Source organism: Dipodomys spectabilis, unplaced genomic scaffold (genome assembly GCF_019054845.1).
Source record: "Dipodomys spectabilis isolate Male_0828 unplaced genomic scaffold, ASM1905484v1 ptg000043l, whole genome shotgun sequence".
NCBI classification, from domain to species: Eukaryota; Metazoa; Chordata; class Mammalia; order Rodentia; family Heteromyidae; genus Dipodomys; species Dipodomys spectabilis.
This window is the reverse complement of record NW_024870720.1, coordinates 16,862,076-16,877,164: the sequence shown is the minus strand read 5'-3', so window position 1 is coordinate 16,877,164 and position 15,089 is coordinate 16,862,076. Positions and strand designations below refer to the sequence as shown.

General features: G+C 48.0%; 1 protein-coding gene across 3 annotated transcripts in view; it reads right to left on the bottom strand.

The window, feature by feature from the left end:
* Positions 1-4,294: 4,294 nt before the first annotated feature.
* Hopx (HOP homeobox) overlaps positions 4,295-15,089 on the bottom strand; it is a 28,372-nt gene continuing 17,577 nt past the window's right edge. The window contains exons 1-3 of one of the 3 annotated variants that reach the window (XM_042678170.1): positions 11,077-11,122; positions 10,699-10,859; positions 4,295-5,011 (exon numbers count right to left, since the gene is read on the bottom strand). In XM_042678170.1, coding sequence (XP_042534104.1) covers positions 4,934-5,011; positions 10,699-10,842 — 222 coding nt within the window. In that variant the 5' untranslated portion in view covers positions 10,843-10,859; positions 11,077-11,122 and the 3' untranslated portion in view covers positions 4,295-4,933. Of the gene's footprint in view, positions 5,012-10,698; positions 10,863-11,076; positions 11,123-15,089 lie in introns of those variants that run through there. The other 2 variants (XM_042678168.1, XM_042678167.1) reach the window with 2 other exon arrangements.

The window sequence follows — 15,089 nt, the reverse complement described above, 5'->3', positions numbered from 1 at the left end:
CACTGAGTTCTATTTTCCTTCTCCTTCTGGACCTGTATTTCACATCTCCCCAGACACATTAAAGTATGTCTTAAACAAAAGAGTTCATTTTTCCTTAGGAAGAAATTTTTGTTTGTTTGTTAGTTTTGGGTCAGTTGTGGGCTTGAACTCAGGGCTTAAGTGCTGTCCCTGAACTCTTTCACTCAAGGGTAGCATTCTACCACTTTGAGCCACAACTCCACTTCTGATTTTCTTGAGGTTAATTGGAGTCTCACAGACTTTCCTGCCTGGCCTGGCTTGGAACAGAGATCCTCAGATCTCAGCCTCCTGAGTAGCTAGGATTACAGGTGTGAGCTACCAGCACCCAGCAGGAAGAGGTGTTTTGTTTTGTTTTGTTTTGCCAGTCCTGGGGCTTGAACTCAGGACCTGGCACTGTCCTGAGCTTCTTTTGCTCAAGGCTAGCACTCTACCACTTGAGCCACAGTGGCACTTCCAGCTTTTTCTGTTTATGTGGTACTGAGGAATGGAACCCACGGCTTCATGCATACTAGGCAAGTACTCTACCACTAAGCCACCTTCCCAGCCAAGGAAGAGTTTTTTGTTTTTCTTCTCCTAGGGCATGATTCAAAGTGAGTCTCTCCTCCTGACTCCAGATATATTGTGCATAGAAACTGTACCTCCCCACCCCAGCCTGGTGCATGGTAATACTAAGATGACCTCTGAGTTGGGGGATCCAGGGTAATTTTTATGGTTTTTGTGGTGGCATTTTATTATATTCTCTTTCTTGTGAATTTTTATCGCTATATTTGTTGATCTCATTTAACAAATGAAATGGGTTTAATACAGAAGAAAAACAGGAGACATCTGACTCTTGTGCTCCTTTTATACAAAACTGTTCCCTCAGGCCCTGTCCTGCAAACTTCCTCCTAAGACTCATTGGCTAGACAGTGTTGCATGACCACAACTGCCTTAAAGGAGGGCAGACATGGAGTTTTTCCTTTTTGCCAGTGTCCACACCTGGATGGAGAAAAGAGCAAGAGAAAAAGGCGGCTCCACTGTGGGTGCTGGTGGCTCACGCCTGTAATCCTAGCTACTCAGGAGGCTGCAATCTGAGGACTGTGGTTCAAAGCCAACCCAGAAGGAAACTACGAGACTCTTATCTCCAATTAACCACCAGAAAACCAGAAATGGGTTGTGGCTCAAGTGGACGAGCACTCAAATTGAAGAGCTCAGGCCCAGAGCCTAGGCCGAGAGTTCAAGCCCCATGACCAACCAAAGAAAAAACAAAAACAAAAACAAAAACGTGGCTCCAGGGATAATTCTTGGTCCAGCTGTCTACAGCGACAGTGTCTACAGCAGTGTCCAGAAGAGACTCTACACAAAATTCTGAGATTTGAGCATCAACATAAGTCTTGGCCTGTCTTCCTTACTACACTGTGGCAATGGCAATGGCTGCTTACGGACAATGTGCTTCTTTCTTTCTCTTTTTTGGGAGGTTGGGGAGAAGACAGTTGTGAGGGTTGAACTCAGCCTGGGTGCTGTCCCTGACTCTTCAGCTCAAGGCAAGCGCTCTAACACTTGAGCCACAGCGCCACTTCCGGTTCTCTGGTGCTTAATTGGAGATAAGAATCTCATAGACTTTCCTGGCTAGGCTGGCTTTGAACCTCGATCCTCAGATCTCAGCCTCCTGAGTAGGTAGGATTATAGGCGTGAGCCACAGGTGCCCAGCAAGTGTTTCTTTCTTAGTAGAGTATCCGTTTACAATTTAAGAGCAAATTTGAGGTTAGTACTGGTAACAAACTGGCATCTGAAAGGTCACAGAATCCTCCTCCCCTCCCAGCATGTGTTTTCCAAGGACTCTAGCACTGGGGCACAGGAAGTACTGTCCCGTCCCACAAAGCACACTTGGCTCTCTGGTTAACTTTTCTGGTCCTGAATCTTTGTTGAATCATGGTTCCGATGTGCTTCAAAGGCTTTGAACTAAGGTCTTAAGAGTTTATGGGGCTGGGAAGGTGGCTCAGTGGTAGAGCGCTTGCCTTGCATGCATGAGGCCCTGGGTTCGATTCCTCAGCACCACATAAGCAAAAAGAAAAAAGCTGGAAGTGGTGCTGTGGCTCAAGTAGTGGAGCACTAGCCTTGAGCTGAAGAGCTGAGGGACAACACCCAGGCCCACGACCGTACACCCCCCCCCCCAAAAAAAAGAAAAAAAGAGTTTAACAACATCATCTCTCATTACCACATGGTCAATCCATTCCTGCACCCTCTGCTTTGTCCAAGGCTCCCTTCCTTCCTGTAAGCCCACATCTATGCCCAAGTTCTGAAACATAAAATCCAATCTCTTATGTGCAGTTATTAATCATATATCCACCTTCCTGCCTCTCCCATTGGCTCCCTTCTTTATTTCTAGGAAGAAGTGAGGGTCTGGCCTGGGTGCTGGCAGATGCTCAGACCACAAATTAGGTTGGTGGAGAGCACGAGAAGGGAGGTAGCTCTCCAGACTCTGCTTCACTGTGTTTTTGTTTATAGAAAAAAAAATGTTTTAAGGTAAGAGAGAGGAAGCTTGAGAAGGATGTTTGTAAGATCTTGTAAACAGTTCCATTTATTGTGAGCTATGTTTGGGATCTCCATTTTGGTTTTGTTCTTTGTGCCAGTCCCAGGGCTTGAACTTAGAGCCTGGGTGCTGCAACCCCTCCCCCCCCCCCCCCCCCCCTGCCGCCCCAAGCTTTTCTGCTGAAGGCTAGTGCTCTACCACTTGAGCCACAGCTATATATCTGGCTTTAATTGGAGCTGAGGATCTCACAACCTTTCCTCCTGGGCTGGCTTTGAATGGTGGTCCTCAGATCTCAGCTTCCTGAGTAGCTAGGATTACAGGTGTGAGCCACCGGTGCCCAGCTGGGCTCTCCATTTTGAAGAACTGTAAAGGTGGAACTGGCAGCATTGCAGGTTAAAGAGGTCAGAAGTGTTCCCCAATGTCATTCCTGCTTGATGGGCAGTTACTGCTAAGTGACTTAGCCATTCTTTTCTTCTTTCCTATAGAACCCTAATTTTGTTCAAGACAGCATCATCCCCAATAACAAATGCTCACCTTCCCTGACTCCCTGAGGGATGGCCATTGGGTTCACTCTGGCCAATGTGATCTAGGTATAAGTTGCTAGGCAGGGGCTCCCCAGAAACCCTTTTGGGGGGACAAGGCTGGAAACTTTTCTAAGCACAAAGCCTTAGTCGGCTTCCCCCTCACACCTTGCCAGTGTATTTACTGTAGCTCCCCCCCGCCCCGCATTTCAAATGCAGTTTCAGTATCTCAGCACCCATCTTCTGTCCATGAACATAAGAGCAGTGTGCTAAAGATAACAAAGTGGAAAGGACAGACATGGTAGCACATACCTGCAATCCCATCACCCGGGAGGGGGAGGCAGGAAGATCATGATATGATAGTGTACACTTATACAATCTCAGTACGTGGGAGATGGAGATCTGGAGGACTGCAATGCAAGGCCAGCGTGGGCAAAAAAGTTAACGAGGCTCTCATCAGCCAGGTGTGATGCTTGTGCCTGTGGGCACAGCTAGGGACAAGGCGTTCGTAGGCAGATCGAGGTCCAAGGCTGCCCTGGGCAAAATTTTAGTGCAAGAACCTATTTGAAAAATAAATAACGAGGGCTGAGAATGTGGCTTCGTGGTAGAGTGCTTGCCTACCATGCATGAAGCCCTTGGTTGGATTCCTCAGTACCACATACACAGAAAACGGTGGAAATGGAGCTGTGGCTCAAGTGGTAGAGTGCTAGCCTTGAGCAAATGAAGCTTAAGGACAGTGCCCAGGTCCTAAATTCAAACCCCAGGGCTGGCAAAAAAATAAACTAAACCAAAACAAACAAATAAATACAGCAAAAAGGGCAGGAGGGATGCCTCAAGAGGTAGAGTACTTGGCTAGCAAGAATGTGACCCTGAATTGAAACCTCAATACTCTTCAAAAAAAGACATTCAATGTGTTATATAATGAATGGACACAAATTATCTGTGGGCACTTTTGGAACAATACCTCTTCCTTGCCTAAGCTTATTAACCCTCCCAGGACCTTGATGAAAACAGACTCCATTCTAGAGCCTAAGATATTGCATTGCTCCCAAGCCCACAGCAAGGCTGATGGCTGGCCCTGGACCACGCTTTGCCCAGTCAGGGCTTAGATCAGCACAGCTGTTTCCACTCAGCTTCTGTGACAAGCTTTTCTATTCCCCTTTGATGGCATCTTATTCAGCCACAGAGCTGCAGGAGTTTCAGTACATTTCTACCAAAGAGCGCAGGTTTGCTTAGAATAGCATTTTAGAGAAAAAAGCAGTTTGTTTTATTTAGCAAAATAAATTTAACAAAGGCATTTAAATAATCCTGTCATTTTCTAAGTGACTTGCTTTTCAGCCCATTGGAGTTTCTATCTTCTAGCCTAACAGGGTTATTTCCAAATGACTGCAACTCTCCAGCCAAGATGCTGTTTTATGCAACGTGAATCATTCAAGTGCATTTCAGGGTCCGCACCAGAGCATCTCTGTTAAATAAAGTGTGGTGAATACAACTCAGGGAAGCAGATTTATGAGGAAACTTCTTGAACTCTCCATCTTTTGATCTTATCAGCAGAGGCTCTGCTTGCTCTGAAATGCAGACTCAAACTCGAACTTACGTAGTTGGTTCATCTGTCACAGACATAAAAGGGGAAGTAAAGGTAAAGGCTTAACCTTTCCTGGCTAAGCCATTGCATTACACGGAAGCTGTGTGTGAGTTTCCTGTTGAAATGTCCTTTTCTAGTTACATACATTGAAAAAAACTACAACATTGTGTTAAATAGTAGACTACCCTACGACACGGCCCTGAAAAATCAAAATGGGCTGATTAAGCTGAGGTGAGAAACAGCAGATGGTCAGCAGATGGTCTTCCTGGAGTGAGGCTGCCAATGTCCACCATCTCCCTAGTCGGTGACAGATCCACACTCCGAGGGCAGGCCTTCAGACCGCCGCCACTGGGCCAGACGCTCCTTAAACCATTTCTGGAAGAGAGAAACACACAAAATGTGCCATCACATACTGAGACGCAAAAATGCCTGCTCCATTTCTAAAAGATAGCCTTTGTGTCTCAGCTGAAAAGGAGGAAAGTAAGGATGTGGCCATGGGAATGATCCTCATGGTGACACTGACCCTTTCTGCCTCAGGACCCTCACACATGCTATTTTCTATGCCTACAATGGTCAATGAACTCTCTTTCCTCCTCAGATCTCAACTTTAACAAATCCTTCTCTTTTTTTTTTTTTTTTGTCGGTCGTGGGGCTTGAACTCTGGGCCTGGGCGCTGTCCCTCGGCTCTTCAGCTCAAGGCGAGCGCTCTACCACTTGAGCTACAGCGCCACTTCCAGTTTTCTGGTGGTTTATTGGAGATAGGAGTCTCACGGTCTTTCCTGCCCGGGCTGGCTTTGAACTGTGATCCTCAGATCTCAGTCTCCTGAGTAGCTAGGATTACAGGCATGAGCCACCAGCGCCCAGCTAACAAATCCTTCTTAGTGAAGGCTTTCCTGGTCAATGTATCAAAAATGGGCTCTTTTTGTTCTCTATTGTAGTATTTTGTTACCCTCACAGATGTTTCAGTATCTGTGATCATGTTACTTTCTTGTGTATTTATGTCTTTTGAATCAACACACCATCATAGAATATAAGATCCATGACAGCAGATCATGTGCTCACCTTCTCACATTGTATGTTAGCTCCTAAAATAAAGTCTCAAGAGTTTAGCAATCAGGCCAGATTGGGGGGGGGGGGGGGGGGAGACACTTGGCTAAAATCCCAGTACTCTGGAGCCTGAAGCAGGAGAATTCTAAGTTCAAGGTCAGTCTCATAGTGAGACCTTGTCTCAAAAGTAAAGAAGAAAGGTGGGCACTGGTCACTTACACCTGTAATCCTAGCTATACAGGAGGCTAAGGATTAGTTTGAAGCCAGCCCAGGCAGGAATATCCAGGAGCCTCTTATCTCCAATTAGCCGCCAAAAAACCACAAGTGGAGCTGTGGTTCAAGTGGTAGAGGGCCAGACTTGAGAAAAGAAAAAGCTCAAGGACCTGAGTTCAAGCCTCAATACTGACATTGGAAAAAAAAAAAAAAAGAAGTGGCCAGGTGCTGGTGGCTCACGCCTGTAATCCTAGCTACTCAGAAGGCTGAGATCTGAGGATGGAGCTTCAAAGCCAGCCCAAGCAGGCAAGTCTGTGAGACACTTATCTCCAATTAACCACCAGACAACCGGAAGTGGTACTAGCCTTGAGCTGAAGAGCTCAGGGACAGCGCCCAGGCCCAGATTTCAACCCCCACAACCGATGGGGGAAAAAAGTGGGCATGATTGTGTCTGTCCTCCATGTTTGTACCTAGGGAAGCAGGCTTCTGCTTAGATAACGGGTTTCCTTAATGAGGAAGCGCTGTGGGGGTGTCAGGGTTGCCAGCACTTGTTTAAATAGGATTTCCACTGATTAGAGCTGAATAAATGGCTATATTTTAAAGACTAATTAAAATCTAAAGGAGGAAAATTTTTTTTCACTTTCTATCAGGACTCATTTAGGACAAAATGGTCAAGCTGGTCTCATTCAAAAGAGCCACCCACATCTTCACAGACAGAATATTGATGGACTGTTCTGGAAAAGAGCTCTGACTGGGACCACATTTGTGGCTCTGCAAGTTGGCAGCAAAATGCTTAACAAATTGAGCCTTGGCATTGGGGGATGGGAGGAGGTACAAGGAAAGATCAACTGTGTTTTAGCTTTCAGTGAAGAATATCATGGACTTATGAAGTATGTTCAAGATATACTTACAAAGTTTCAGTGAAGTATATACATGGGAAGGTAGAAGACCACTTGCTGTCTGACAGATATAAAAAACAAAACCCAAAAAACCCAGCAACATTAAATCCCTCACTAACTTCTATTCCCCACAGCCGAATCTCAGAGCATCTTACATCAATACCAATTTTCCACCTGGCTCCATCCTTCTGTCTTTTGTGGGAGCCTTTGTTTCTCCTGGGAAAGACATTCATCCTGGCTTGCTTGTAAATGAATGCCCTCATTACCCTTGCCCAATGGTGGAGATTTATTTACTCTGAGGGACAGATGAAAATGAGCCCCTGGGATAGGGGAGGGGCTGGGGCAAAGTAACATTGTTTCAGTCCTTTTCTCTAGTGACTAACATGTCATTCTTTTCAGGGAGAGACCTTTAGAGGTCTTTATCCCACTGATAAAGTGTCCAACAAACTAAAACTACTGGGTTCTGGGAACCTGCTCAGCATATCAAGAGGAGATTAAAAAAATAATACTAGAAACTTCTCCAACGACACTGCACTTGAATGTGTGTGTCTATACAATTCTAGATCATTCCCTCCCTCCAGGGAACTAATGAAAGCACTTTCCCAGCCCTTTTTTTGGTGCCAGTATTGGGGCTTGAACTCAGGGCCCTGTGCTCTTGCTTGGCTTTTTTGCTCAAGACTGGTGCTCTAGTACTTGAGTCACAGTTCCACTTCTGGATTTTGCTGGTTAATTGGAGAGAAGAGTCTCACAGACTTTCCTGCCTGGGCTGGCTTCTAACTGCAATCCTTAGATCTTAGCCTTCTGAGTAGTTAGGATTACAGGTGTGAGTCACCAGCCCCTTCTAACATTGACTTCCTAACAATAAAAGACACTGGATTCAGGATGTGTCAGCTTCCATCTACCTTAAGTATAGGAGCTGTTTAGATTAGTGTCATGAGAAAACCCTACTCCAGGGCCCCTGTAAATGTAGTCCATTAGCTCTCCCTTTACTCACTGTTTCTGTAGGTGTACTGCTATAGTTGAGAATACAGAGGGCAGTGACAGAGAGTCTGCAGATCCTTTAGCAGCTCAAATCGTGATGCTTGGGTGTTCATGTTGTTGCGTGAGATGTATACTGCCCACCTGATGGGGGCTGGGGATTAAAAAGAAAGAAGGCCACAGAGCTCCAGAGTCCTGTTTCCTACCCATTCGTCACTCTCGCCCCTTGCCAAAGCATCAGCTGTGTGAGTCTGTGGTACCAACTATCTCACAAGAGCAGTGCATGCTTCTTTTACTAGAGTATGACATGCTCTAAGAAAATTAACAGTATGATGCAGAGTATAGCAGTGCACAACTGTACTCCCAGCACTTAGGAGGCTGAGGCAGGAAGAGAGTTCCAGGCCAGCCTGGGCTGCATAGCAGTGATTCTCACCCACCAGGGTAGGTGAAAGTGGCAGATGGGGGTTAGGGAGATGGGAAGATGAGACTCAGAACAAGCCACAGGAGACAGGCAGCCTGAAGTGGTGAGGAAGACTCTTTCCTGAGACTTGCTAAACTTTGCCTGCCTAGGAACTCTGGGTTCCAAATGCTTCCCTGCAGGTCTAGGCAGGAAGACATAAGGGCAAGCTGACTGCAGCTGTAGGGAGGAAGAAGGTGTTGGCCCCATGGCAGGAAGAGGAAGCCCCCTGGCCTCAGGCTGACTCACCCACACTCACTCAAGGGCAGCTGGGTCTGCCACGTGTTTATTTGAAGATGTCAGAAGAGGGAATTTCTTTAAATTCTCTCAGATTAGGTGAAGCTCAAGGTGAGGCTGATCCCTAGTCTGAAGTGGTTGTCTGAAGTGCATGTCTTTTGTTTTTGTTTTTTGTTTTCAAATTGAGTTTTCTGTGCTTCCCTCCCCATGCCATACAATGGCTGCCCACCCTCTTCTGCAGGGACAGCTTAGCCTGGTGGTAAAGAGTCTGAAGTTGTGGAACCAGACTGCTCCCTCATAGTGGTCTTGGATGACTTCCTTAACCTACCTGTGCCTAAGTTTCTATACCTCTACACTTATGCTAACAGTACCTTCCCTCACAAATAAATGACTTGATACTTAGAGAGCGCCTGGCCAATATATGGCAAGAGAAGGTCATTCCACAAGGTCAATGTGGAGCTGGGGGTGCAGCTCAGTGGTAGGGTGTGTGCTCAGCATGCTCAAGGCCCTTGGTTAGATCCCTAGTGATTCTCTCTCTCTCTCTCTCTCTCTCTCTCTCTCTCTGAATGAATGACAAGAATCAGGTAAAGGGATTGATGATAATTTAATTTACCATGGGACAATCAGAGGCTGAGAAAGGGTTAGACTCCACATTTATACCACGCCCATAGTATCCCACAGTCTTTGTTTTTACAGATGAACACTTTGGGCCAGGCAACATAGTAGTTGTCTGTAATACCAGTAACTTTGGAGAGGAGGAGGATGGGGGTGGGGAGGAGATGCTGACAAGATCCCATCTTAACCCAGCCAGGTGCACCTGCTATCTCAGTTATTCAGGAGGACCATGGTCCAGGCCAGCATGGGCATAAATGAAAGACCCTCTCCAATGAATGAATGGATAAATAAATGCAAAAATGACTGGGGGTGTGGCTCAAGTGGTAGAACACCCACTTAGCAATCCAGGCCTTGAGTTCAAATCCTAACATTCACACACACATACACACACACGGAGGAGAGAGAGAAGTCTCTGTGATCCTTCTACTTTTCTAAATATAGCATGGGATTTTAAATAAAACTTCAGCAGCCTGGGGGGTGGGGAGTGAGGGGTGAGGGGTGGTGTTCCAAGAAACTTGAGCCATTAAGAATTAGGTTACAGTAAATCACCCTCCATTAGATTCAACTTCTGGTTAATCAGACAGCTGTTCTCTTTGCCAGAAACAGATATGTTTGCCTTTCTATTTGATCTGTGAATGAGAAGACCTTACATATGGGCAATGCCCTTGGCTCAATTGGGAAAACCCTGCTGGACCTGAGGCACAGGGCTTTGGTCTCCATACTTAGCAGGGCACTGCTACCACCAGCTTTTCAGTCCTGACCCTGACTCCAGCAGGATGGGGAGAGGATGCTGAGAAGCCCTGTGAAGGTTTGGAGCTCCCTAGCAAGACACTAGGTCAGTGTCACTAGGTCTATGACTAAAGAGAAAATACAAGTCAGAGTTGAGATGGGGTTTACAAATTTCAAAAATCAACTGAAGGCTCCGAGGCTGCGAGTGAGAAGGCTCGGTGCAGCCTCCTCTACCTCAGTTTCCCTGATGACACAGGCGCTTTTAAAAAGACAAGTCCACCCAAGAGGACATCCCCTCTCTTCTGGTTCAAGGTCAGATATCTACATTTATTTTTTTGGAACATGCCAGAGAAAGTCTCTAAACCTTAAGAGCCAGGAAATGTTTATTTATTTATTTAAGATCTGAACCTGGCTCAGCACAGCGCGATGCCCAACGACCCAGCTCACCCTGGCAACTAGCTAGCTAGCTCCCTTCTTCGGGGCCTCAGTTTCCTCGTTTGCCAACCCTGAGGAGTGAACAGTACAGCTGATCGCTAAGTCCCCCGGCCCTGCCGTCCCGCGCCCCCCGACTGTGACATTGCCGGTGTCCACGGACTGGCCTCGGCCAGGTCAGCGCAGCCGGCGGGGTGGGGATGGCGCGGGGCGCGCGCGCGGGTCTCGGGCTGGGAGCGGGGGAGAAGGGGACGCGGCCGAGGGGCGTCTGCGTGGTGAGCCCCGCGGGGCGGGTGATGGATGGATCGCTGGGATCTGTAGATGGATGGGGGGGGGGTGATGGATGGATCGCTGGGATCTGTAGATGGATGGGGGGGGATGGAGGGGGAGGATGGGGGGGAGGATGGGGGGGATGGAGGGGGGAATGGCGGTGCGCGGCGGCGCGCCGGACTCACCTGGGTCTCCTCCTCCGAAAGGCCGGCCTCGGCCGCGATGAGGCACAGCGTGGTGGGGTCCGGGTGCTTGTTGACCTTGTTGAAGTTGTACTCCAGGATCTCCACCTGGTCCTCCGTGGGGCCGCTCCGGCTCTCTGCAGACATGGTCCCGGCGCGGCTGGCTGCGGCCGGGAGGAAGAAGCGGGGGAACGGTGAGCCGAGCCCGGGGAGCGGGGAGCCGGGTCCTCCCGCCGCGTCCTCCCGCCGCCCGCGGAGCCGGGCTGCGGTGCGCGCTCCCTCCCTCCCTCCCGCCTCGGCCGCGCCGCCGTCCCACCGCGGAGCCCGGCTGCGTGGCGCGTCCTCGGTCCCCCCCGGACTCTCCCACCCCGGTCCCCGCACCCGTGGTTCCGAGGCGATGCGTCGAGCTTAGGGCGGACAGTGACTCTGCCGCTCTCCCCACAGGCGTGGAGGAGGCTGTGCCTCCGGGGGAGGAAGGGAGGGGAGGGGAGGGGAGGGGAGCGGTCCCCTGGGGACAGGCGACAACCACACGACTGGGTTCGCGGACACGCACCGGCTCTGCGGTGGGGAGCCCGCGGCCGGGGGTTGGGGGGGCGGTGGTTACTGGTCAGGGACAGGCACCCCACGCCTCCCCAAAAGATCCTACCCACCCTGCAGAAGTCGTCTCTCCAAGTTCCCATTTTACAGAGATGGAGAGATGGATCCGCAGGGGAAGCGTGATTAAGAAGGCCAAACCACAGGGGGAAAGGTCACCTGCCACTCCATCCCAACTTTCTATGGAAAAGCTGTGAGTCACCTGCTGTCACCTGACCAGTATTCCACAGTAAACAGTGGAGTCCACTTCGCTGTGTTCCACCAGGTGTAGGAGCTGGTGCTAGGAAAGAGGGTCACCCACCCAATCGGGTAGTAGCAAATCCTACACCAGCAGCAACCTTGAACTTCCGGGGGGGGGGGGGAGCAAATTTGGTCTAAAATCAGGAAAACAAATCCACCACAAGCTTCTAATCTCTTATTTGTCCTCAGCTTGGAGCCAGACATTGCCAGCAGGTTCTAGGCAAAGTGCCTACCAGCTGTGTTCTCCCATACCTACACAGCCCCACAAGGAGTCAGAGTCACCTAGCGACGGTGCACCCTCTTCCTTTCTCCACATTAGAGAGACAGAGGGCTCTCTGGAAAATTAGGCCTAAAATATTCTTGGCTGTGGATTTGGTACAGACCTGTCAGGACTTGGTGACTGTTGCGGACTAGTAAAAGACAAGTCGAAGTGTGGGACTCACACTGGTTTGTTGTTTAAACAAACAGTTGCAAAATCCTTGCAGCCCAGTCCTGAGCAGGGTTTGATGTGGTTTGTGCCTGCAGATCAGCCACACTCCTCTGAGCTGCCAGGCCAACGCGCTCTGGGCTACTATGACCTTTCCCTACTGCTACCTGCACCTCGGCTCCCAGTGCGTGCAGGAAGGATGCTTCAGCTGCTAGATCCCTTGTAGGGACCTCAGTTAGGACAAAAGCTGTGTGTAAAACAGGCTCAAATTCTTGACACCCAGGTATCATGTGCTGTTAGGAAATTCTGTGCTCTCCCACTGAAAAATCCACAGCAGCAATTCCTGCTCAGCCAAGGGGCAGTCAAGCCAGGGCAGACATACAGTCTCTCCTCTTAGCATCCATCCATCCACACGTCTGGAGAGCTTTGGAAATCTCTTTTGATTCACTGACAGGCCCGCCACTGCCCAATGGAAAGCTTTGCCCTCAGTTTCAGGCCTGTGATTGGCTAGCCTGTTCTTAGTTGGGTAGGAAAAAAACAAAAACTGGAGGTTAACTATAACTATGTAACTGCAGCCTGGAGTTGTAGCCAGTTGAAATGAGTATGAACTGTTCTAGAAGGACACCTGTCCTGGTGAACCACCCACGGAAACCATCTACCTCTGCTCAATTTGCCTGAAAAAAAAAAATTAGGAGGAAAGGCTACTGCTTTTTATTTCATTTAACCTCCTAGAAAGTTTCTGGTAGATTCCATTTCCTATGGTGATACCGACTCTTCCCAGAGGCTCTTTGCTGCTGCTTCCTAGAATCTCGATGCTTTTTGAGACATTCTATTTCAAAATGGGATTTAGATGGAAGAATTCTGTGCAGCATTGCTCCCTAGATTTGGTTACAAACCTCTATAGCTCAAGGGCTGCCAATGTTCTTATGTGGAATCCAGTATATTTTATTTGACCAGCTTCCTGTGCCTTCCTGTCACAAGACTTTGTGTGAGGTTTTATGGCGAGGTCCTGGTTGACTTTAAAGGACTGGTTGGGTTATTTGGCAGAGGATCATTGACTTTGGTCAACGTAGGAGGGCTCTTTGACAACACCTACATCTCTAAGGAAAACCAAACAAACCTTCAGGGAAGGTGAAAGATCTCCACCATCTGATGTGTTTGTTAATCACTCTACAAAGCACAATTTCAAATTTCGGTTCCCTTTGGTTGACACATTTGCTGTTGCGTTCTCCTCAACCGCTCTCCCCCCCCCCCCCCCCCCCACACACTGTATAAATCAAACCGCCCTGGTAACCTTGGCCTTGTAAAACCTCCACTGTTTCTAGTAAGGAAAGTAAAGAAACAGTTGGAAAGTTTCTCTGAAGGTAGTCTAAACAATTCTAGATAAAAAGACCTAAAAATACTTTAAAGCGATTACACGTTAATCTTCACACAAGTTTTATTGTGGTTATGATATCTTACGAAACATTCAAAGGGCAAAGTGTCCTGTCACTGTGTTTTTCTTTTGTGCCTGGGGGAAGTCATTGCAAAAGTGTGTGTAAGAGGGTCCGCGGATACAGCTCCCCTTTTCTTAAAAAATAAAACAAAAAACAAAACAAAAAGAACTCCAAAGCCTGGGTTGTGTCTGTTGTGAATCCAACAGCTTTACTTCTATTTATTTACGTTTCATCTATTTTGAAATCATCTACTTAGATAAACAAACTCACAGAAAGTACTATAAACTGGCAAGCTTTGATTAGCATTTGTGGTTTTTTTTTTTTGTTCTTTCACAGCATTCTTTTTCTTCCCTTCCTTCCCTCTCTTCCTCCCTCCCTCCCTCCTTCTTTTCCTTTCTCTCTCTCTCTCTCTCTCTCTCTCTCTCTCTCTTTCTTTCTTTCTTTCTCTTTTGTGCTGGTTCTGAGTCTTGAACTCAGGACATGAGTGCTGTCCCTGAACTTTTTTACTCAAAGCTCTACCGTAGACACAGCTCCATTTCCCTGACCTCTTCTTAATGCCATTAATAGCAAGAAGAAAAGACAGTACCCATCAACATAGGTAGGCCTGCAGTGAGCTAGTCAGCGAGGGAAAAGAAGCAGGTGGATCATACTTTAGGATCTTCTCCTAATGTTCTGTAGCTTACATCTCTTGTGATCACTGTGACCTTCCAGCTAACAATGGACTCTTGAAATATTTTGTACTTTCCTAAGTGAGAAAAATCAAGGTGTGGCCGTTTCCCCAAGAGAAGAGATGGGTCCTGGAGGGGTGGGATCTTCCCACTCCGCACTTACTGAATGAATGACTCTACAGATGGAGAGAAGGCATCGCTGGCACTGACTGTGTCTATCAGAAACATGGGAAGGAGGATGGGAGGGCAGCTAAGCTGGAGAGTGCTGGCCTGGCAGGTGCAAGGCCTTGAGCTTCACCCTCTGTGCTGAAATAAAAGTAAAAATGGACAGAAGGGGTGGGGCATTGATCTGCCTTCCAATATCATGAAGGCTGGTGTGATGCTGGAGGAGTGGTTCTCTTAAACGTGCTCCTGGTATTCGTGTCCTTTTGCTGATCACAGTGGTTGTCAGGCCTAGACACCAACAGCATCACCTATGAACATGCCCAAGCCCACCACAGACAACTAAGCAGAGACAAAGTATTCCAATTTTTTTTCCTCTCTTTCTTTCTTCTTCATCCTTTTTTTTTTTTGGTCCTGGGGCTTGACTTCTGGGCGCTGTCCCTGTGCTCTTCAGCTCAAGGCAAGCACTCTACCACTTGAGCCACAGCGCCACTTCCAGTTTTCTGGTAGTTAATTGGAGATAAGAGTCTCACAGACTTTCCTGCTAGGGCTGGCTTTGAACTGTGATCCTCAGATCTTAGCCTTCTGAGTAGCTAGGATTGCAGGCGTGAGCCACCAGCACCCAGATTCCAACTTTTCTGAGGTCTTATTATTTAATCCTTAAAATCAACTACAAATGTTCTGAAATTCTGTTGAAGGGGTGGAGGGTGTCCCAGAGCTTGAACTCAGGGCCTGGGCAATGTTTTGCTCAAGGCTAGCACTTTACCACTGGAGCCACAGCTCCACTTCCAGCTTTTTGATAGTTTATTGGAGATAAGAATCTTAAAAGATGCCGGGCATCCGTGGCTCCCGCCTGTAATCCTAGCT